The following is a 25,245-nucleotide window of genomic DNA, read 5'->3' as shown; positions in this document are numbered from 1 at the left end:
TTGATAATGGAAATATAAGCACCAACATGCATTTGTGAAAACAGTGTCACACAAAACATGATATCCTCAGGAGCAGTTGTGATTATGTTAGCCCCCTTAGAAAATCCTCTTTTCTAACTTGGAGGCTCGTAAGTCAGTACAGTGGCTTTGGCAGAAGGGCTACTGGTAAAGACATGCTCTTATTTGCTCTTTCACAATTTCAGAAATTCGGCAAGTGAATCACAGCAATGATTCTATAAACGTCGTACCTACACTGACCAACTTCCAGGAACTCCTGCTTCACACTGCTAGCACAAGAGTCTTCAATGCATTCAACCCACTTGGGAACTCAACCCATTTTGAATTACCATCTATTCCATTTTAACTATCATTTTAAATTACAGTCAGAAAGGTAGAGATCATGACTTTCACAAAGGACTTCACTTTCCATTCGATTTCACATCAAATTTTTATATTTATTTGTGCATGAGGGTGGGGGAAAGAGAGCAGACATGCCACAGTATATAAGGACGGACAGAGAACATCTTACACGAGTCAGTTCTTTCCTCCCACCAGGTACGTTCTGGAGATGGAATCAAGTTGTTAGTTGTGGCCTTGAGTGCACTGACCTGCTACTGAGTTGTCTTGCCAGTTCCGCTTTGATTTTTAAAATCCATTGTAGATAATGTCATGTCACAGGCACATAAGTCTAAATCTAGCTATTTTTCTATAATCAAGACTGGTGGTCCATGATAGAACAGAAAAGTGAATTGATTTCCTATATCACACAAAGCAGACCTTTAAAAAATTCTCAGCTATTAGCAGGGGTATCTTTTATACATTTTAAAACAGAAAATTTAATATAAGCCAAGAGTGGTGACTCACATCTATAATCTCAGCACTTGGGAGGCTAAAGAAGGAAAACTTCCATAAATTCAAAGGCAGGCTAGGACACTAGTGAGTTTAATGCCAGCTTGAACTATTGTCAGACCCTGACTTTGTCTAGAAACAAAGTGTGGTTTATATATAAACTGCTTATTGGCCACTCAGTTCTAAGTGGAACTTAGAAGACCGCAGCTCAGTCTTCTACATAATTCAAGTGTCCTCCTGAACAGTTTGAAGCCAGGAGTTATTGTTGTTTTTAATAAAATCTCAATCATTCAATTTCACTGATGAAGACGCAGGAGCCAGATGCTGGGGTGAAAACCTGCTAGTTCAGGGAGGCCAAGAAAGGCACCAGCTGACCTTTCTCCTCCACCAGCATCCCAGCAGCCTTCTTTCTCCTACCATCGCAGTGAGGTCCTCTCTCACTCCATGTCCCTCCCCTCTACTTCCTGTGCATCTCCCTCCATCCTCCTGACTCCCTCTTACTGTTTTTTTCTTAATAATTTAATGTTCACTTCCTGTCAACTGGTTGCTTGCTCCACACTTCTAAACTTTATTTAATCCTGCTTATACTATGCAAGCAGAAAGCTCTTGGATTAAAAGTGTATGTTAGAGCTGAGCCACATCACAACTAGGTTTCTCCAGTAAATAATGCAACCTCGGGGTTCACAGTGTGATCAAATATCCTGCAACAAGTTATAAACTGATCATCTAAGGAACATTTGCAGTCCTAAGATAGAGGTTATTTGAACTTCATGAAATGTTTTCTCAAACCATTCACCTCAGTCATCTTTCAAAAATAAAGAGGTGGAGTGCCATGCCCACTACCCTTTGGTAGCATGCTTCTTCCCTAGCACACTCCCAATGAGCTGGTTCCAGTCACTGTCATCTGCCTGGCTGCTTTCAGCCTCTGGGCAGTTCAGCATGTCATCCTGTTACAAAGGGGGTTGTCTTGTTTGCAGCTGAAGGTCTCCACCAAAGGGGAGGAAGCTCCTAGTTTTGCATATTCATCAGTTTCACTGTGGGCAGTGCTAAACAGAGATTTGTCTAGAACAGCTGTCAGATTCTGAAACTAGTGTCACCCTCAGAAACAAGGAAATGTGCTCCCCCTTCTGCAAGAAAGCCTTCAGATATCTGAAAACAACTAAGCCCTGTTGGTTTTCTGGTCTACTGTCACATACCCAAGACTGCCCAATATTCTTGATAATAATATTTGCAGGTACTCCACTGCTGCAGCATGCTCCCTGTCAGATGAACTCTATAATTTACTTCTGAATCTATTATTGATGAATGAATTGTTTATACTTGTTACCAATGTTTTCAAACGTAATACTTTACTTGATCTAGAGCAGTGGTTCTCAAACATTTTGATCTCAGGAGCTATTTACACCTTTAAAATTCATTGACAATGCCAATAAATTTTTGTTTAAACATTTTATTTGTGGATACTTGCTATATTAAAAATTAAATTCCAAATGAAAATATTTACTTAACTTAAATATAATAACATATTTCTGTGAAAACATATTTCCAAAACAAAGAAAAGAATTAGTAAGAAAGGTGACCTTGTTTTACATTTTAACACTTTTTTAAGCATCTGAAGTAGTAAAGATAACTGGATTCTTCTACTTTAATTTTTTTTATTAATTACATTTGTTCTTCAACAAGTTCACATGTGTACATAATGCATACTGACCAATCTCAGCTCCCACAATCTCCCATCTCCCTCCTATTCCTGTCTCCCTGCCCTCTCTTCCTTACAAATCTCTCACATTCATGTCTGTTCATTGTGTTTTGATTCCCTAGTTTTAACAGGATCATCTATGTGACCATGGGTTTGGATCTTGTATCTACTTTTGCACTATCACAGATCAGGCAACCTCTGGAAAGTCGGAGGAAGCATGAGAACAAGTATCACAAGCAACATGTCCATGATACCTTAAAAACAGTTTGCACTACACAGATCTCCACAAGGTCTCTGGAACCCGAGCATTCCTAAGGAGATATATATATATATATATATCGAGAGAGAGAGAGAGAGAGAGAGAGAGAGAGAGAGAGAGAGAGAGAGAGAGAGAGAGATTGATATATCTATCTATATATATATGCCGCCTATGCATTGGTCAATGTATATGAAGTCCTAATCAGTTTCCCAGCATCTTTTACACTCTTTTAGTTATCCTGAGCTTGAAGACAACTAAAACTACAACTTTCAGAAAGCCTCCGTTTTCATGAAAATACAAGTGTTACACATAGATTAGTATCCCTAGGTATCCATGGGGGACAGTTTCAAGTATCCCGACAGATGCCGAAATCCACTGATACTCAAGTGCTTCATGCCCTCCCATACTTTTAAATCGTTTCTCTACTGCTTGTAAAACCTACTATAACACAACTGTTCCATAAAGTGATCATAGACTGGCCATTTAGGGAACGGCAACCATAGTCTGTCCACGTCAGTACAGACGCACTTGTCTTTTTCCACTGTTTATGTTCCTGCAATGTGTAGTTCACAGATGCAGCAGACACCATTTCCCCCTAGGTTCTATCTGGTTGGCTTCATGTCACTCCTTACTAGTGATGTGGATGCCCTGCTAGGTCCTCTTTAGGGCTGGTTCACCCATCTTTACTCAGACGCTGGGACTGTTGGCTGATAACTCATAGTGGACCCCTTCTCTGGAGAATTACTCAGTAAACAGGAGCTACCAACCTGAGGATTTGGCTCATGAATGACTTGCCAATGACTAGGAGACCAGCCCAGTGACAACGTGGGACTAATCGCTGGTACGATTTGAAATGAAGAGCTGAGATCAGATAAAGTTTGTCTCTAGTTTCTCTTCCACAGCTTCATTCTTTGCTCTGCCCTGCTTCCTCCATTCCTTTCTCAGAGCACCTACCACAAATCATTTGAAGAGAATCCTTAAGTTCTACTTCTGGCAAACCCAATCTAAGACACCTTTCATGGCATCAAGATGGTTGCAACACTGACTCTGGCCAGCGGATGAGCTGACCCCTGTGCAGTGTCTCACATGTGCTGAGCACTCTGCAGGGGAGGGGGGAGTTCTCACTGTGTGGTGAGCTGACCCCGTGTACTAAGCACTCTAGAGGAGGGGGTGCTAGTTCTCACTGTGTGGTCCCGCCCCAGCCCCCTCACAGAACTTATCAGAACTGCACATTCTCAGGCCCAACTTCAGACCTACTCAATCAAAAATTGTAGACGTGGGCTCAGCAATTAATTTGAACAAACTGTTACACAATAATTTGTTTTAACAAGCCCCCAGGTGGTCCCGTGTCTACCAAAACAGTATCCACTACTTTTCCAGTAGTTAAGAGCATGAGTTCTGAAGTCAAACTTAGTCCAGCCTTGCCTCCGTCCCTGGGGAAGCTTCTAAACGGCTGGGTCTCCGTCTCCTTCTGTGTACAATGACGGGAATAAAGTGTCAGGACCACAAATAAGATAAAATAAAGCCGTGTACACAAGCCACTCAGAGCAGTGCCAACCCTGTGAGATCATCTCCTGTCCTGCTTCTGGATAACACTGCATTTTCATCCATTGGGCTCACGTCACGTTTAAATCTGTCTTTACTATCTTCTGAGGCTTATAACACAATAGAGAACTAATACGGGAAATTGGCACATAATAGAAAACCAATAAATGGTCACTGAAAGTATTTCTTCATGAGGATTAAAATCTTAGTACACAGACATTAATACTGACACAAATGTTTGTTTAAATGGAATTTGTTAAAGTCACTGATAGAAATATTGATTGGGGCTAAACAAATACTAACACCACAGCAACTTCCTTCCAGCTTGAAATCCACCAATTCACACATCCACATTCCTTTGGCATGGTTGTTCAGCTATCTACAGGCACAATTAGCTACTAACAGCAAACAATACAATTATTTTAGCCATTTGTGTGTCCTAGTTTTAGAGTTAACAGAGTATATTTTGCCTACGTCTGTGTATTCTAATGCCTCAGACCCATCCCTGGGCTCTCTCCCTCTGCACACAGACTGTAGGCTTCTTTTGATGCCTGATGGATGAAAGTTTTGTTTTACATACTTGTTTAAAGATCATTAATCATCATAATTTTCACGACTGACAGATTCCATTCTGAAAGTATAGTTATAGCTAAATTTGGTAATTTTCACAAACTACGATTATACACCCCCGGAGTTCTTCTATCATGAGCATAATCAATCTTCATCATGAAATTTGCTTAAATACTGAAATTCAAAAATTGTTAAATATGAACAGTCCACTGTATTTTAAGAGAAACAATATATTCCCCATCTAATTACAACCTATCCTAAGTATACATTTAAATTGTCATAATATTTTCTACTCTGCCACAAATGTATGCATGCTATTAAGATAAAATATTAATTCTGAGATATCTAAAAATGAAAAATAGCAAATTGTACATCGTCATACCCATAATCATACCACTGAATAAATAGAAATTGTGCATAAATCTTGATGAAGGAAAAAGCTATCCAAAGGAAGACTACAAGCAGTCTAGTACTTATCAAGGGAAGAATGACAGTGCACGCACAGTCCTTACAACCCTTGAGATGTCCTCAATACTGCTACTTCTGGTTAGAGTCATGTCCAGCTGTCTCCAAACACCTCTGTGAGATGCTGGGGCTACCTGCAGCTGAAGAAATGTTCCCTTTCAACCTGGAGAGTCTCCCACCTTTGAAGGCATGACAGCACAGAAATGAAGTGGAACATGCTCACCTTGTATCTCCCCATTCACTTACTGCTCTTCATCGTATGGCTAGGTGATATGCTGCTAGGATTAATGACAGCACTTTTGGGTATTGTATTCCAAAAAAGAACAAATACTTGAGGTAAGAAAATGGGTTTACACAAGCTCACACTGCTAGAACATGACTAAAAAGTGACAAATACACTTCCAATCTAGTGCTTTCTTCTAGTTCTCATCCACGTTAGGCAATCTCACTCACTATGGCTTACCAAACAGGTGAACACAAACACCAGCATCGACTGGCAAGCAACAGGCCTAGTCCCAGACTCCACTCCAACTCCTCCAAACGTACACTACTGAGACCTTACCAAAGTTTCTCTTTTCAGACATTTGTAACTCTCCTATGTAAACCGGCTATCAGAAAAAAATACTACTATTCTATGCAAAGTAAAACCCTTTTAGAATTCAATCAATCTGATTGCCCAGCTTATATCAACATACAGAAGTAAGTTGATTCTGGTGGGACCCAGAGTCAAAAGTCTAGTTAGAGTATAGATATTTATTATGTAACCCTATATGAATGGGTTTACAGTCTATGGAAGCAGTCTGACTTCAAAACAATGAATCCAAGTTCATGAGGTATGAAAGAGAAAGGAAGCACACTGTTACAGAAAAACCCGGAAGAGAAAGGGAAGAAATAGAAAAAACTTCTTTAAAAATCCACGGGTAAGAAAATACTACTTGATTAGAAGGAAAATAATATCTAGGCTATATATGTGTGTGTGAGTATATACATAATCTTTTTATTTCTGTGTCCTGTATTCGTTCGTGTGTTTGTTTGCTTTCTTGTTTAAAACAAGATCTCGTGTACTTCTGACTGTCTCCAAACTTGCTATGTAGCTAAAGAGGGCCTCAGACTCCTGACTCTTCTGTCTCTCCATCTCAAATTACAGGCATAGACTGCCAGGCCCAGCTCAGAATCTTTCAGTTGCTCATTCAGCTGAAGGCTGGCAAGGAAATCAAGAGATGCAGTGACTCCCAGCACTGTATGTCTCAGTCAGCTTTACAAGCATTCTCTTATAGGGCCTGGAAAATGGCACACCTCAAGAAAGGAAGCTTATGGAGATGGTTGGTGACGCCAATTGAACTGCTGGATTAAACAAACAAATGAGAATCCCAGGACTTCAAAGTGATAAGAACGAATTATTGGTTTCACTCTTTAAAGAGATAAAAAATAATATTTAAAATCATTATAGTCAACAGCTAATTCAAATGATAGTAAATGTGCTTGGATTAAATTGTTTAGGCTATAACAACTGTCCACCTTGCATTTAACATTTAATTCTTGCACTACTGGTTCCCCAGAAGATCTTCATAATTGCATCCACTGTACCTGTACCTTAATCAACCAGTCCATTATTGCAGCATATCATGGCTGCTTTTGCTTGTTTCCAGTCAGAAACGGCAGTGTGATACACTCGCTGCCTGAACACCTTTTGTGTGTATTTCTGGTTATTTTGTGAGCACTGCTTTGCAGTTTATGCAGATGGAAAAGCACTGTGTCATACCAGTGGGTTTGCTCAACAGAAGGATGGGGATAGAAAGATAAAGACGTGAGCGCAGCCCAGCACCCACGGCAGAACGTGGCGTGAGAACGTGGCTACTCCACCCAGAACTCCTCCAGCTTTCCTCCACGTTGATTTGTACTGGGGAAGGTTGGCAATGGAAAATGATAGGGAAACTGATTGGGGGCTAACTTTCTCCATTCAGTATAGATTACTCATAGCATGCACACAACTTTAAACTTTAAGTTACAACATCAGAAAGTGTCAGTTCTCTCGTACTGCCACACCTCTTCCTAGTGCTTTTAAAATCTCTGCCAACTTGTTAGACAAAAACTAGTCATTTGCCTTTTTAATCACCATTTCTAGGTTAACATTTTAAGCTAATAGATAATGGTTGAGAGGGCTGCCCTAACGTGTTCAGCTTCAGGACTGGTGTCGGCTACTGAACCACGAAGCGGGCATCAAGAGTCCAGCAGCCTCCATGCAGTACTTAGCACTACCTAGCACAAAATCTGTAGGAATGACCTGTGATCAAATGCTACTGGAGAAAGTTACTCCTAGACCAGCATCATACACAGGCACAAGAGGGTAAGCAAGGCGCAATTACCAAACTGACCTGATTTAACATATCCTGAGAACGACCTCTTCCTGTGCACACAAGAAGGACCATCTCCACTAGGCGAATGGTGCCAGTGGGTAAAGTCCTTTCCAAGCACACACAAGGACCAGCATCAGCCACATAAAAGCTGAGTGTGGTGGCGTGGGCCTGTAATCCTACAGTAGGGATATGAAAAGAGGAGATCCTGGATCTCGCTGGCCAGCTAGGCTTGCTGAACTGGTGAGCTCCAGGTTCAGTGAGAGACCCTATGTGAAAAAAATAAGGTGGAGAGCAAAAGAGGAAAACAACATACATGGACCTAGCATCCATATGCATTCAGGTACACATGTGCAAGCACACCCATATACATTTACACACATGCACATACAGACAGGAGCACGCACATGCACACACAAATGGGAATATGAACACACATATTGAAAGGAACATGTACGTACACATGGAAACATGCACACACATACCAAAAGGAACATGCACACACAGAGAGACAGAAATATGTGTACATATAACTTATACACAGACAGGAACATGCACAGACAGAAATGGACATGCACACATGCATCCAGAGAACACACACACACAGACACATGTATACAGCATCTCCTCTCTCTTTACTAAGAAGCTTAGAATTTAAACATTTTTGGTTTTTTGCTCTGAAGCAATTAGGTCTCCATCAATCATCTTCCATCTGTTTAAATTCAAGTGCTTCCTGAAGTAAGAGTATATAATTATGGCGTGGCCATCAAATGGAATGCCATGCAGCCACCAAAGAGAACTATAGACTTCTACATTTACTAACATGGAGATGCCCATGATATTCTTCCTTGGCACCAAAATACATATATAGTAGAAACCTACGGAAAATATGTAGTATTTTCCAAAATACTAATAGTGGTTACCCACCTAAAGGCATAAAAGAGAATTATTTCACTTTTATGTATTTCCCTATTGTTCATTTTTTTACAATGGATATCTACAACTTTACTTAGGAATAAGAAACATTGCCAGGTGGTGGTGACACACGCCTTTAATCCCAGCACTCAGGAGGCAGAGACAGGTGGATCTCTGTGAGTTTGAGGTCAGCGTGGTCTACAGAGCGAGATCCAGGACAGCCACAGCTGTTATGTAGAGAAACTGTCTTGAAAAAAAATTAATAAGAGAAAATAAGAGAAAGAAAGAAAGAAAGAGAGAGAGAGAGAGGGAGGGAGGGAGGGAGGGAGGGAGATAGATAGATAGATAGATAGATAGATAGATAGATAGATAGATAAGGCTATTTGCATTTTGACTTAAAAAAAAAGAAAACTGAAAATATCCAGAAAGCCACTAAGAACTCAGCATTTTAATAATATTTAATTTTGTAAATTTCTCAAGTGAATCAAAATATCCTAAATAATGATACTCAGTTTCTACAAAGTTCCAAATGGCTAGAAAAAGGATCAAAGGTAGACTAGACACAGAGACAGGCCTGTACAGGCTGAGATGTCATTAGATAAAAATCAAGGCAAGAGACGCTATTATGTGTCTTCAGGTCCAAAGGAAAGTGTGACAGGTCACTAGAACCGAAAGGACTCACAGTGGATACCACAATTCCTGTTTTCATTGCTATAAAGAAAATAAGCCCTCAGGGAAGAAGTACACACATCTGCCACCAACAGTCCCAGGATCCAAGGGCTACTAAATTTTCAAGATATAAACATACATACAACAGACTGAGAGTTTTTAATTTATACTTCACACAGACTGCAAAGGAGACCACGGCACACTCCACTACTCACCTCTGTTGGAAGACACGTTTGTACATTGGCAGGTGTTCCCAGATGTGATGTTGTAGTCCCATTTTTTATTTGAAACTGTGTTTTGCACATGTAGCCATCAGAACATTCCTGTGTTCCACCAACAAAAAATCATTAAAAATGCAAATTAATTCAAGAATTCATCACTTAAAGAACTACCATTTCACTTAAGTCTACGCCATGCAAAGAGAAACTAGCCCCATTATGCTGTGGATATCGCTCTATATAAATAAAACACTGATTGGCCAGTGACCAGGCAGGAAGTATAGGCGGGACAAGGAGAGAGGAGAATTGAGGGAACAGAGAGAAGGAGGCGGAGACACTGCCAGCCACCGCCAGGACAAGCAGCATGTAAAGATGGCAGTAAGCCACGAGCCACATGGCAAGGTATAGATTTATAGAAATGGGTTAATTTAAGATATAAGAACAGTTAGCAAGAGGCCTGCCACAGCCACACAGTTTATAAGTAATATAAGCATCTGAGTGATTATTTTATACGTGGGTTGTGGGACTGCGGGGCTTGGTGGGACCTGGAGAGAAGCTCTCCAGCAACAACATTAAATGAGATGAAATGATACAGATAATAAGACTGACCCAATGTACACTGTGCATCACTTGATACTGCATTTCCCACTTCCTCATGGCGGCTCCCAACATTCCCTGCACTACAACTTGAGGAAGTTTTGTCTTACACTGCACTGTTCCCCTTAGCTCAGTGGTTCTCGTTCTGTCTTCAGGAGTCAAAGACCTTTTCCACAGAACTGCTCTTCAGAGAGCTGAAAACAACCATGCCATTTTCACATACAGATTACAAAAAGAGTTCTCAATCATCTACTGGTTTGTTTCTTCTTCTGAAAGTATTTTATTTCTGTGTGTCCATGTCTGGGAAGCCATGTCTCAGTGAGTGTCCGCACATGGTGTGTGTGGGGGTTCCTTGGAGCTGGAGTTCCTCAGGTTGGTGAGTTGTCTGACGCAGGTTGGGATCCGAGCCCCAGTCCCCACGATTGAGCAGCAAGTGCTCTCAACCACTGAGCCATCTCTCCAGCCCCACTGTTTTCTTTCCTGCTTCCTTCTACTCTTCTAATCTTAAACACAGCCCCGTGTAGTCCCCTAACTATAATCAATTCCATTTTCATGCAAAACTTGCTTGAATTCCATAAACTTATATGGAAGAATATAATACCTCTCCAAGCACAGAGATATATTTGCATGTCAAGGAATATTAATTCCACCACACTGTCACTAGTGTTCACATTTTAACAGAATCTAGGTAATAATAATTAAGGAAGAAATGGTTGCTTAATCATTTTATAACAAGAGGGACACTTGGAGACAGAAACAGACACGTGGAGTTCTGAGAAAGCCACACAGAAATGGAGAGGGGAGAGGTGCAACCACGAGCCAAGGGATGTCAAGGACTGCTGTCAACCACAAACGCCATAGAGGTGACAGGTTCCCCTCCAGAGAGCCTGTAGAGCGAGCACGACCCAACACCTTGATTTCGGGTCTCTAACTTCCAGAAAAAGGGGGAATACAAGGTTCTCTCCCGGTTTCATCTATTCATCTATTGTGGAGTACTTTATTGTGGTATCTCTAGAAGAAAAAAACACAATCACCATAATTTTAAAGAGACTTAAGAAACAGGGATATAGCTCAGTGTTAAACCATTTGTCTAGCACACACGGGATTACATGTGATCCTTAGCACCCCAAAATAAACTGGAAGTTTTTAAAACATTACATAAAGATAGACTTGGTGGCACCTTAAACATATCTTACAGTACGTTGGGCTGACAGTCTGCCAGCCCTCACTTGGAAGCTGGCTGCTTATGATTCAACTCTGAATGGCTGGATCCAATTTATTCTGGTTAGCTAATACCATTGTCATAGGTTATTAAGTACGCTGAATCCCATACCTGACTGGAAAGTCAATTACCAAATATCTAAAATTATTACTTTTAGTTATTTGACTAATATTAAGCATTAGAATACCTGTCGGAATTGTTTTAAATTCCATCTATATGCCATCCAACTTATACCATCAAAATCATCCCACTTGGACAAGTTTAGGTAAGCTACCAAATTTAATATTTGCTCAAACAGCAGATACATGAAACGATTAAGTCATCATTACTACTCTGCTTTTGGAATAGTAGCCAATTTTCTTCCAAGTCATTGGGTAAAGGATCTCTCTCTCTCTCTCTCTCTCTCTCTCTCTCTCTCTCTCTCTCTCTCTCTCTCTCTCTCTTTCTCTCTGTCTCTCTCTCTGTCTCTCTCTCTCTCTCTTTCTCTGTACAAAATCCAAACAGTAGCCACCCAGTGCCATCATGTAATTAAGCAGACCCTGAGAATGATGCCATCAACTGCTGAAGAACGCCTTTGCAAACACAGTGTAAAAGCCTGAGAACCAGCCGGGCGGTGGTGGCGCACGCCTTTAATCCCAGCACTCGGGAGGCAGAGGCAGGCGGATCTCTGTGAGTTCGAGGCCAGCCTGGGCTACCAAGTGAGTTCCAGGAAAGGCGCAAAGCTACACAGAGAAACCCTGTCTCGAAAAACCAAAAAAAAAAAAAAAGCCTGAGAACCAGCACCCTGAAGCCTAACTCAAATCTCCCCTCTGCAGTGACATCTTCTGCTCCAGTCAATGTTCTTCCCCACCTACTCTGTATATTTACCATGGTTTACAACTTAATTTGAACTATTATGTCAACTATTATTAAACATCTGCTAGTTTAAATAATACTCCCAATAAATTATAATAAACTCAGGACCAGTTCCCAGGGGGGAGCCAGTGTTCTAAGTGCAGAACACAGACTACCATTCCACATAAAATCCCCATCCAGACAGCCTGAACAAACCCTGAATCACAAGAGGATAAGAGGTGAGGACACTACACATCACACCCAGCTGAGCCCTCTCTTTTAGAGGCAAGAGGATGAAGGGATGAAGCACTTTCAAGAAATCTGCTTTTCAATTAATTGAGGGCAAAGCTAGAATTGGAAAGTGGACCACTGGACTTGAGGTTTTGTTGTTTTGTTTGTTGTTGTTTTGTTTTTTTGTACACAAAGCAAAATCAGCCAGAGAGCAAGACTTTATCAGACATAAGCTAGTGTTTACACTCATGACTGACAAGCTCAAGCCACTCATGAGTGTTCTGGGGACCAGCAGCATTACCATCACCTGAGCACTGGACATGTAGAATCTGCAACTCAGCATCAGGCCTGAAGCTGTATTATCAGGATGCCCAGGCCAGTGGGTAGACATTTGGAGGCACTGGGGCAGTGTACAGTTTTAAAAGCCTTTACTCAAAGGTACTGCAAACTGATTGTATTAGCATCAATGCTCACTCCCAGCTGCATGAGACTCCACCCCAGACAGTTCTAAATGCTGTGGCTGGGAAATCCACATCCCAACAGCTTCTATTTCAGCGCCAGGGTTAGGAACCACTTGAGCACCTGATGAGCTCAGAACACCAAGGAAGTAATCAACAGCTGCCTAGTCTTGAAGAAAGGGGACAACTGCAGACCTTGATGAAGCCCATAGCTTAGTCAGACCTTTCCAGACGCTGAAATCCACTCCACGGCTACTCGCTGTGAAGGGTTCACCAAGCTGAGACAGTCAGTGATCTCTGCGACCTGAGAACCTGCTTCCAGCAACTTGCCAGCCCTGACCTAGTCTTCTGTAGTCAGCATGAATCATCTAACTTAGGACTATCCTAACTACCTCTCAGTTATCAAGACCTCCTGCTAACCATTTGCCATAAAGCAGATGCTCTACTTTACCTTCACTGCAGAAGAGAAATGAACAGGTAAACTCCAGATGCAGTAACTCAAATACCACAAATAAAAACAGAAAATAGTTCTTCACTTATCTAAACAGAATGCCCATCACTAATTTACAACAAAACTCACCAATGTGCAAGATTAAAACAGAAATAAAATATCTTCTAAAATATGACAAAAGGCTGGGAGCTAGCTCAGCAGGTAGAGTGCTTGTCAGCAAACGCAAAGCCTGGAGTCCTCCCCAACACTGCATAAAGCTATAATCCCAGAAACTGGGATGTGAACACAGGAAGACCAGAAGTTCAAGGTCATCCTCAGCCTCATTGCTACTAAGACATCAGTCTAGGCTACAAAAAAAAGAAAAGAAAAGAAAAGGAAAGGAAGAAGAGAAGAGGGAAGGGGAAGGGAGGGGAGAAGAGGGAGGGAAGGGGAAGAGAGGAGAGGAGAGGGGAGAGGGGAGAGGAGGGGAGGGGAGGGGAGGGGAGGGGAGGGGAGGGGAGGGGAGGGGAGAAAAAGTCAAAATCCAGAGGACTGAAGCAATCCATGACAGAGGTCTGGAGAGATGGTTCAGTGGTTTAGAGCATTTACTCTATCAGAGGACTCGACTTTGGATCCCAGCACACATATCAGGCAGCTCACCAATACTCCAAGGAGTCCAATACCCCTTTCTGACCTCCATGGGCTCCCACACACATGTAAACATATACATATGCTACATGAATACACACAAAATAAATAATAAAATATATATATATATATATATAAAATAAAAAAGAAAATGTATGCTGCACAGTATAAAAAGTCAAAGGACAAATATAAAAATGAAAAAAAAATAGCTCTTATCATAGAAAAGCACTAATTTCCTCAATCTTTAAACAGCTTAAATCCTCAAAATTCAAATAGTTACAACAAATCAATAAAAAAAAGACTAACAGCCCAAGGAAAATGAGCAAAGGATGGGTGGGAATGTACATAAATAGGTAGACAGAGAGACCACCAAAAGGAAATACATGTGGATAAGAAGATGTTCTAGGTTACCCATAAGAAAATGCAACTTTAAAATGATGTGGTAACTTTTTTGAACTATCTGATTGGCAAAGATAATAAAACTATGATGTGTATAACATGTAGACAAAAACGTGGATGAAACAGATAGGGACTCCCCCACACACTGCCAGGAGCAGAAAATTTTAAATCAGTATCATATCCTTGAAAAGCAAGTTGGCAAAAACAACCAAAACTTAAAGTATACTTCAGGATACTGTGGTGCACAGCTTTAAATGCCACACAAGGGGCAGAGGCAGGCATATCTCTGTAAGTTTGAGACCGGCCTAGTCTACATACAGAGTTCCCGGGCAGCCAGGGCCACATAGTAACACTGTCTCAAAAATTAAAGAAGAAAACAAAAATGTACATACACTGGGTCAGAAATGCTACCTTCAGAAATGCATCTTACACATACAGTCACATCTGTGGAAGTGAAATTCATGCAATGGCACTCATTAAAGTTTCGTTTTAATGGCCTAAGATCTAAAAATACTTGAATAACCATCAATGAGAGTTGGTAATATAAATCATTACATTATATTCAAATATTGAAATTCTACACAACTACAAAAATCTTGGTAATATTATATAAGCATTGAACATCGCCCAAGACACAGTCTAAGATTTTCTTCAAGTTTGATTAGATATAAGTTTATATGCTGTGTGTGCCTCAAATATAATGTAGAAAGATAATCTACATGGTAACCTCTGAAGGTGTAAGTGACAAGAGAGCACAGAAAGAACATTAGATTTAAAAAATGTACCGATTTTCGTGCCTTTGTGAAAGTGATGCTTACTTCAAATAACTGGCGGTCTTCCACACATCTGCTTCCAGGCCATCATGTTCCCACGGTAGAGAAAAATGTTAAAACTTTTGGAGAGAAAATACCCTGTGGGTTCTATAGAATCCCAGAGAGATTGGCAAGCTTTATGGTGTAGTGCTGATGCATTTTGGACAGAGATCTAAGAATTTCCCAACAGAACATGTTTGGACTTGCTTTCTTACAAGCTGTCATAGGGCTATGCCACCCACCCAGAGAGCTAGGTTATGACTGCTAGGATCCAGCCACACAAATAATTATGGGGCTTCTCCTGCTGAACTGTAATAGTTTTTACAAATCATCTCTTTTTTAAAAAGCCTTTACTTTAAAAAAAAAAAAGTTATCTAAAAACTCTCAGCCCTCCTTTGGAATAAGGCGTAGCATTGGAATTTAATGCAATCGTCCAGAACGACCAGCCATAGAAACAGCCTGGCAAGGCCAAGGCAGGAAGACAACTCAAATTTCTAGGTCACTCCTAGAACTGATGAACAAGGCCTTCAAGGTAGGCAGAGGCCTGAGGGACAAGCCAGAACTGGGACAAGTCCTTGAAAGTGAGACCAAAATCATCCACAGCTACCCAAGTTGATCAATGGAAAGAGGAACAAGAAGAGAAATTCCCACTGAAAAGCAAGGCTAAGCAGAGGCCAGCCTGGTCTACAGAGAGAGTTCCAGGACAGCCAGTGCTACACAGAGAGACCCTGTTGTCTCCAACAACTAAACAAACAAGACAGTCGGGCAAGGTTAGGCAGCTCAGACACTGCATTACATCAATAGCTGTTCATTTTTAAAAGACCAAGTTCAGATGCCTGGAAAGTGCCCATTAAGGATATGGAGGTCCTCTGAGTTGAATATGTTAATGTATTTCATCCCACAGGCATCCCAATGCCCACCTAACAGCCCTGGCTTCAATTTCTGGTTGTGTCACTTTTCAAATGCATGTATGGGTCCTGCCTGACTCTGATACCTCTGGAAATATTAAATACAAAGGTCAGATTTAGCAAGGGGGGTCAGGATCATGATGGGGAAAACCACAACAGCTGGTCCAAACTGTTGGGAGCTCATGGACTCTGAACTGACAGCTAGGGAACCTGCTTGGGACCAAACTAGGCCCTCTGAATGTGGGTGACAGTTATGTGGCTTGATCTGCTTGTGGGGTCTCTGGCAGTGGGACCAGGACTTATTCCGGGTACATGAACTGGCTTTTTGGAACCCATTCCCTATGGTGTGATGCCTTGCTCAGCCTTGATGCAGGGGGAGGGGCTTGGTCCTGCCTCAACTTGGTATGCCAGAGGCCTTACCTCCTGAGTGGATGGGGGTTTGATGGGGAAAAGGTGGGAAGGAACAGGAGAAAGGGAGGGAGGGGAACTGTGGTAGGTATGTAAAATGATAAAAAAGAAAAAACTTTAAATAAAATAACCAATGCATAACAAAAAAATACAAAGGTGAGTTATTATAGTGTAACCAGATTCAGTCAAAGTTATTCATTGGGTAACTACTAGCTTCTGGCTCATTCTGATAAAAACTCAAGAAAGCAAAACTTCAAAAATGAAAGAAAACAGGAATATAATAGACTTTATTTTTGAAGAAGACTGTGTGTCTATGAAAGCCAGACATGTAACCTGGTCATAGAGTATTTTGAGGTTTATTAAACATGACTTAGCTACTATATCAGGGCAGAGGGTTGAAGACCCACCACACCCTCCACTGAGGAAGCTAGCCCTGCTTCGGTGAGAAGAATCACATCTGAAGTACTTGGTTCAGGTAGTTCTCTGGTTCCCCATCTGGACAATATAACGCCGAACTGTCACTTTACCCATATGGGTTATCTTTGAGAATCTCTATTCCACTGATTTATTCACTAGCTAGAAATTAAACCACATTAAAACATTGTGACCACTGACCCTTAATTAGAGGTTCTGACTCACCCAGTTTAAGAAAACTTTTTTACATAGTGTGAAACAAAGAAAATCTGTAGAATTTTGACCTGAAGTAGTTACCTCTGCCCCACAGTTAACTAAGTCACAGATACTGAACAGAACCCAAATACCATAAAGCTTTATGATATAAACATAATAACATAATCAATAGGAAAGAATAATAGAAGGAAAGGGGTTCAAGTAGGAAAAAAATCACATCTGCCATAGGAGAAATCAACAGTCTCCTACTGTACAGAACTCTGTTGTTTTAACTTCTAAGGGCAACCACAAGAATACCTGCTGTGGGGGCTGGAGAGTTGGCTCAGTGGTGAGTGCTTGCTGCTCCTGCAGAGGGCCAGTTCAGTTCCCAGCACTCACATGGTGGCTCACAGCCACCTATAACTCCAGTTCCATGGGGATCTGACGGGCTCTTGCATGAACACGGCACAGACACATACACATAAGATAAAAATGTAAGAATAGCTTTGTGGGTTGAATGTGAAATGTCCTGCATAGGCTCACGTGTTTGAACACTTGCTCCTCAACTGGTAGAGCTGTTCTTGGAAGGCTGTAGAATCTTTGGGAAGTAGAGCTCTGCTGGAGGAAGTGAGTCACTGGAGGTGGGCGCTGAGGATTTAGAGCCCAGTCTCACTACCTATTAATGTTCTGCTTTCTCACTGCTGATGCAATGTGCTCAGCTGTCTCCTTCTCCTGCCGATCTGCCTTCCCTGTCCTGATGGACTGTATCCTCTCAAACTGGAAGCCAGATAAACCCTCCCTCCTTTAATTAGCTTCTGATCAGGTGTCTGGTCATAGCAAAGAGAAAGATAACTAAATAATACCTAAGGAATTAGTTATCATCAGGGGTTCCATTAAGGTAATTAAAATTCCCCATACAAATGGAATGCTATATAGCTCTTAGAAATATATAACTATGTATATACTCACAACAATATCAAAGACTGGGATATGGCTCAGTAGAAAAATGCTTGTATAGCATTCCTAAGGACCTGGGTTTAATCTTCAGCACCTCATCCTCCCAAAACCAAAATCATGAACCAGTCCTGCAATCTCATCATGGGGGAGGCTAAGGAAGAAGGACCATGATTCTGAAGAAAGCCTGGGCTATATATCCAGACACACTACCTCAAAAACTCCAAATAAATAAATAGTCGACGGTGTGATGTTACAAGGAAGTACATTACCAAACAATAATACCACTTTCTGAAATATATGTGTTGGGCCAGAATTGGGTCAGAGGAGGAAAAAAGAAGACATTTTTCACCTTAAATTATATGTATTGGAATTTTTACAGTAAGTATATATCATTTTCCTAATAATATTAAATAAGATAAAACCCAACTCAAGAAAAAAAAAAGTAATAGCAGTCCATGTATAAACTGCGTTTTTCAGCAAGATGTATAAACTGAGAACATGACCATTCCAAGGTATGGTTGAGGGAAGGTTTTTATTGTAGATAGGAGGGAAAGTACAGCCAGAGGCATCTGAAGAGTCAGAAGCAGGGAGAGAAAGTAGTAGACTGAACATGGCCAGCAGGAGACTGGAGCTGACCATTAGATGGGCAAGGGGGGTGAGAGAGAGAGCGAGAGAGGAAGACAAAAGAGGAGTTCAAGACAGCACACAGCTTCAGTGGCCGGGCTGTAAAGGGAATGAGGAGCTGGGGCAGGGAAGCACAGGAGCCTCAGAGGCTTAGGGTAGGGGGCAGGCTGAGAAGAGCTGAGGAGAGCCACAGGTACCTGTGATACTGAGGAAGCCTGGAAGTCAGCATGGGCTCTGCTATGCACCAAATGTGCTGCTGTAGGCACCACAGATATCCACCGGTTTCTTTTGAACCTGATACCCCAGGGGGCCTCGGTCTAGGTTGGGAGCTAGCAAAGCCCAGGCTGACTCCCCATGTGTTTTGGGACCAATAAGGTTCTGAGATCATGAAATACTCTACAAACAAAGGTCATTTTGTTTTCTTTTTTTTGTGAATTAAGCCCTATAGGTGCTAAACTGTACGGATACCAGTGGTTCCTTTTCAGGTTACTGCCTGATTATGGCATCCTTCACTGGATTTTTCGAGTAGACATTGTTTGATGCTTCTCAGGGCTTTCCATTCTCAATTCTGTTCAATACAGCCCTGCAGCGAACCCCAGCATGGAGCTCATTTATAGACAAGCCAGTTTCTTACAGGAGTTCCAGCTCCCTTTCCTGACAGGACTCTTGAAGAAACAAGCCCACCTTCTTGTCACCTCCAATGTATTCCTGGCTTTCTGAATAGGCAGAAAAACCATGCCCTTCCCAAGCCCTTCAGACAGGGTACTGGCTCCAGGGAAAAGAGAGTGGAAGAAAACCAGCCCCTTGTCCGCCAAAAGGAAAAAGGGAAGTAAACCAGTGCAACATAGGGCCAGGTATCTGGGAAAAGCATGACTATGTTTACCAACTTTAAAGGAGAGTCACATCTTAGATGACGCTCAAGCTCTTCTTTTCGGACAAAGCATTGAAAGTGAGTTTCCTACACACGATGTCCCATTCTCCTCACTGACACTTTCAACTCGACATTGTTGGGTTTCGCTATTAAGCATTTTCTTTCCCTTCTTCTTCTTCTTCTTTTTTTAATAATGTTTTGTTTTCAGGTTTTCTAACTTGCCCATTTTGAGTTTTCAATTTCCAGTTCATAGATGTGGGACCTCCATGTGTGCCCTCATACTTTTTATTATATTAAGCAATTTGGTTTGGGCTCCCAGAGCTTTCCTGCTTATTTGTGCCAGAGGAATGGCCAAGGGTGTTATAACCAATCGGGGGCCTGCTGGAAAAAACTAATTTTTTCTCTTTGCTCCTGCTTCCAATTTAAGTTGGTAAAGATTTTTCCATATTTTGTCTGTTTACTCTCATTGAAATGTTCTCAAAGGTTCGGTTTTGCTTTTCCAGTATCAGAGATTTAAAAAGAGAAAAAAACATACAGACAACTCAAGCTCTGGCTGTCCCCGTTTTCTCCACACTTAGAGTTACTCAGAATCTTATCCCTTTCATATGCAAGTTATTGACCTTTTAGCTACTGGCTGTTATGAAGACTTAAACATTAGTTAATTTTATACTTTATTAAGTTGAAAGAAATGATAGTCCCAAAGGTAGAAAAAAATCAGGTTGCCAAGGTGTTGTTCTGGTTGCAAAGCACTATCCTTGTAAAGCAGTGTGAACGATTTACTCAGCTGTCCAGCTTTTAAGGAAATGAAAGGGACCTGAGTTTTATCAGCGTAACTCTTCAGAAGGACCTTGTTCTAAGGGGAGAATAGGGCAGAGGAGGAATGAATGTCCTCCATAGGACCTGTGCCATCAGAGGCACCAGCTCAGACTTAAAACAAGAGAGTTACGGTCATTTTATGTCCCTGCACGGTTCTGGAGGCTAGGAACCCAAAAGCAAGGTTAACCTAGGCAGCACATCTTTCTAGGCTCAGTGGAGAAGCCCGCCCTGCCTTGTTCTGGATATGCAGTTATAAAATTGACATGTAACTAACTCGTGTGTGTGTGTGTGTGTGTGTGTGTGTGTGTGTGTGTGTGTGTTCACGTGGAAGTCTTCCCAGGTATCTTGCCTCTGTGCCCAAACATCCCTCTCCTTTCAAGTACATGGGTCACAAGAGATTCAGGACCTGCCCTAATCTAATATGAGCTGGTTTCAGTCTGGATCACATCTACAAAGGCTATATTTTCAAGTAAGGTCACGGATACAAGTCCATGAACTTGGGTGACGGTGGGAAGAGGGGACAGGAGCGGCATTACCCAATCCTGTAACTCGAGAGACAGAGTGGGATAATGGCAGCCCCATACCCCCTGCATCTAACATGAGCAGCTTGCTCAGATTAACAGCCCAAGTTGCAATTGGCCCAGCCTGAGATTCAGGCCACAGTCTCGGAGATGTTGCTGGAAACTCAAATGAAATTAGCCAAAAACAGAGCAGAGGGTAGCAACAGCTATTAAAGAAGAATGCACTCTGGTACTAGACCGCTTCTTCAACTACAGAGCCTGGATAATGTGAGACTAAAGACTTCCCTGAGGCCATTCTGCCAAGAAGAGCAGCACATGTGTGGCAAATTCAAAGGTCCTCAGAGAGGAGGGACGGGAAGGAGAGGAGCCTAGGATCCACTGTCTTTTTTTTTTTTTTTTAATGTAGCCAAAGTTTCTTGACATATTTCCTAGGATGAGTCACAGTCTCTTCCCTCCAAGTCATTTCCACCCCAAGCCTGTGCATGTTGAAAGCTCTTGCACTGAATTTCTTCTCTTTCTGTATTAATCAGAGCTCAGAATCAACGTCTCTCGGAGACAAGCTGGGGCCATGGAGAAGGCGAGGCCAAGCCGATGCTGTTACAGAAGCAGCAGCTCAGCTCTGTGTCCACCACAGGCTGTGAGCTTCACAGAGTCTTCTGTAATGCCCATGCCCTCACCTCGTGGGCTACTCATGCCCTCCCACCACCGGGCTCCAAATGTGTGGGCTGGACACAGCAAACCAACTGATGACTCTATATTTAGTATCTTTTCCTAAAGTGTCTACTTACTTAAAATTCATGTAAACGGGGGAACACACTGGTATCATACAAAATGTTCTTCTACGTGCTCCTTCAGCCTGTGAACCGTGTTGAAATGAGACACTAGATTTGTCCTCCCACATTAAGTAACTAAAACTCTAGCCAAAAAAAAAGGAATGAAGAAGGTGTTTTCAGACCCTGAATACAGACAGATCTCTGGGAGAAAATAATAAACATGGGACCCAACAAACATCCCGGCTCACAGAAAGTTCTTATGACACAGGACAGGAGTGGCAAACCCAAACAGAGTGCTAGAGTCACCGAGTCTGAAGAGTCAGAGTTCAACATTCAGAAACAGAGCCAGCAGACTGGGCAGAACACAGGCAGGCACTGAGAGAGAACTCTGCCAGAGAACTGCCAGAACACTGCGGCTGACTGAGTAGTGTTCTGCTGCACATGCACGTAAGTAAATGACGGGCCTGGGAACCACGGCGAGGGGAAGTTAGGCAACATAATCCTCAGAGCCCACACAGGCCCAGGAGCCTTTCATAGGCCCAGCTGCCAGGGCAGAAAGATGTCCCAACATGCACAGCAGCGAACAGCATCCTCGGCATACCTCAGTGGTGGTCCAAATGAGACCTAATCTAAAGGCTGGTTGAGACCTGCCCCACCATACCTCAAACACAGTCCCTGAGAGAATCAAACTGATTGGCAGGGGAAAGCAGCAACCTGGAAAAGGGCGAAGTCGGTCAACAGGCATCGAGAACAATCGCTGCTGCCTTGAGCAACATGGTGACTGTAACTAAAACCCTACTGCAGATGTCAGCATGGGCTAATGGGGGGATTGTAAATGTCCTTGCCACCAAGAACTGATAAGGACTCGAAGTGATGGATACGTTAATCATCCCAATCCCATCATTACACAATACAGCCATGTACTGTGCCTTCCAAATACAAGCACACTACAATATAAACACAAAACAAAACAGAAAGTTTCTAAAGCAAAATCAATGAAACCAACTCCAGGGATCCTCACTGCACTTTTTGGAAAAGGGAAAAATGCAGCATAAACAATGTCTGAGATCCAATTTAAAAAAAAAAAATGACCAAGCATGCCCAGAAGACAGAAAATCTGACTGAAACCATAAGAAAAAAAAGTCAACAAAAAGGAACAGAAATATGCAGCTGATGGAACTGAGGACAAGGATATGAAAACAGCTATCAGGAGTCTACTCAGTGGTTCCACAAAGTAGGGGAAGTATGAGAAGAATGGGCAGAAAACGAAAAATATACAAAGTGACCCAAGGGATGGAGGAGCTAGCTGAGTGGATAAAAGCACTTACTAGGCGAGCATGAGACCTGACCGGGAGTCCAAGCCAGGCGCGGCTTCGTGGGTCCCTGACCCCAGCACTGAGGGGACTAACTAAGCCAGAGGATCAGCAGTGCTTCCTGGCTGGTGAGCCCAGTCAAACTGCAAGCTCCGGGTTCAGTCGGAGGCCCAGGCTCAGGGGACCAAGGCAGAGAGTGAGAGAACATGACAGCCAGTGCTCTCCTGTGGCCGCCACACACATGCACACACACATGCATAAAAGGAGAGCTTTTTTTTTAAACCCCAAGTTAAACTTCTAAGGGTTAAAAAAAGTTAAGAATCTGAACCGAAAACTATACTAGATAAGATCAACAGCTTATTTAAAACTCCAGAAGAAAATCTTGCTAAGCCTCAAGACGCAGCAACAGATACTAACAAGTGAAACAGGGAAATTCCGAATAAGGAAAGTTCTGTGAGCCACGCACGGGGCACTGAAAACAGCTATGTGGAGTCCTGAATACCATTTTGTATTTTGTCCAATTTTGAGCCATTTAAGAGTTTGGAAAGCCAATTAACCTACGAGCAACAGAATTTCCTTTTCATATTTCTAATCACTATTAATAAAAAGAAATGTATTTAACTCACCATGACTGAGTCTAGTTTTGTATTTTTAATTATTTTGGGGGTCTTCGGTCCACCCAGTCACTCTAAAGTACGTCAAGTTTGATCTACTACCCAGTGTCTGTTTGAACAAGAGGCTGAGTGTACGGCAGATACCCACAAAGCACTGTCCCTTGTATGGGCCCCGAACCCTCCTGCCTGTCCAGAAGCACTTGCTGTGGCCTGCTATGCCCTGTGACCCAGGGAAGCCACAGCGGTCCAACACAGGAGATCTCTGGCCTGGCCAGATAACATCTTGACAGGAAACAGAAAATGGATGCATAAATATAGCATTTTAGGCCGGGCGGTGGTGGCGCACGCCTTTAATCCCAGCACTCGGGAGGCAGAGCCAGGCGGATCTCTGTGAGTTCGAGGCCAGCCTGGGCTACCAAGTGAGTTCCAGGAAAAGGTACAAAGCTACACAGAGAAACCCTGTCTCGAAAAAACCAAAAAAAAATATATATATATAGCATTTTAGGCAGAAATAACATGGAAACAACATAGAATATGAAACAAATCAGAGGACAATACATACATGAAGTCTTACATGCTACTGGGCCATATTGCTAAGGGCACTGAAGACTGAACTAGAAATAACAGCATCTGGAAAGGTCTGCAGACAGCCAGTCCCAGACAGTGAGAAGACAACACCTCTGGGAAGTACTGACATGTGAATAACGGAGATCAAAACGACACAAATACACAAGCAAAGAGGAAGGAATTCCGGGCAAGGAACAGCTAGTGCAAAGGTCCCTTGACCAGAAGGAGCAGTCCATGCAGAGCGAGATCATACACGGACTTACTGGTCTTGGCAAAGAGATTAGATTATTCCCATTTTATTCTAAGTGCTAATGGTGAAATTATTCTGAAGTCAAATCATTGGGTCACAAAACACCATTTCTTCATCAACGAATAAAACTTTAGTGGAAAAAAAATACTTTAATTACATACAGACAAAACTCATTAATGTGTAGTATATTTTCTTCCAGTGTGTTTTTAATGAGACTTGTTTAAATTAGTTTTTAATCACACTGTAAATACAACTGTGTAACCTACTTCTTTCATATAAGAATATTATATCACACAAATGAGTCCTGTGTCACAAATACTAAACTGCGGTTGGGAGAAGGAAGCCTGGCATTCCAGTGCACAGCAGGGTGATGACAGTTGGTAATAATTATTACACACTTGATATTTAAAAGAGGACCCTGAACATATGTGCCACAGAGGAAGGGTAACTGTTTGAGGTCCCAGGTCTGGCCGCTACTCTGAGATCGTTCATATATCTACACACACTGAAATGTCACAGTACACCTCATAAGCATGTTCACTTACGTGTCACCTAAAAACCATCTAACGTCATCATGAGATTTCTACAGTGGTGACTCTGCCACCTGTGCAGCCAACAGCTGTGCATAACTGCACACGGGCGGCTCTGGCAGCTCAGTGAGTGTGAACTGTGCACAGATTCTATCCTTGTGAGGAAAGTGTTGTCACCCTTTTAATGCGAGGCAAAAAGTGTATTGTTTTAATATTTCTGACACACACTGCTAAGAGCTAAGATCTCTCCAAACTCATCTAACGCCAGCAGCCACGCATACGAAGGCCTGTTCTGCTGCCCTGTGCCCCG

The 25,245-nt window shown here is 42.1% G+C and overlaps 1 protein-coding gene across 8 annotated transcripts in view; it reads right to left on the bottom strand.

The window, feature by feature from the left end:
- Atg10 (autophagy related 10) overlaps window positions 1–25,245 on the bottom strand; it is a 317,126-nt gene that overhangs the window by 239,285 nt on the left and 52,596 nt on the right. For 6 of the 8 annotated variants that reach the window (XR_008219607.1, XR_008219608.1, XM_052743616.1 and 3 more), the window contains one exon: window positions 9,541–9,648. The exons of the other annotated variants lie outside the window; for them this stretch is intronic. Coding sequence is in view for 4 of the 6 variants with exons in the window: in XM_052743616.1 (XP_052599576.1) it covers window positions 9,541–9,648 (108 nt within the window). In the remaining 2 variants the exon portion in view is untranslated. The remainder of the gene's footprint in view (window positions 1–9,540; window positions 9,649–25,245) is intronic. 8 annotated transcript variants of the gene reach the window in all.

The sequence above is a fragment of the Peromyscus californicus genome, unplaced genomic scaffold (genome assembly GCF_007827085.1).
Source record: "Peromyscus californicus insignis strain IS unplaced genomic scaffold, ASM782708v3 Scaffold_18__1_contigs__length_77618521, whole genome shotgun sequence".
NCBI classification, from domain to species: Eukaryota; Metazoa; Chordata; class Mammalia; order Rodentia; family Cricetidae; genus Peromyscus; species Peromyscus californicus.
Note: the sequence above shows the minus strand (reverse complement) of the source record. Positions and strands in the feature narration are given on the sequence as shown.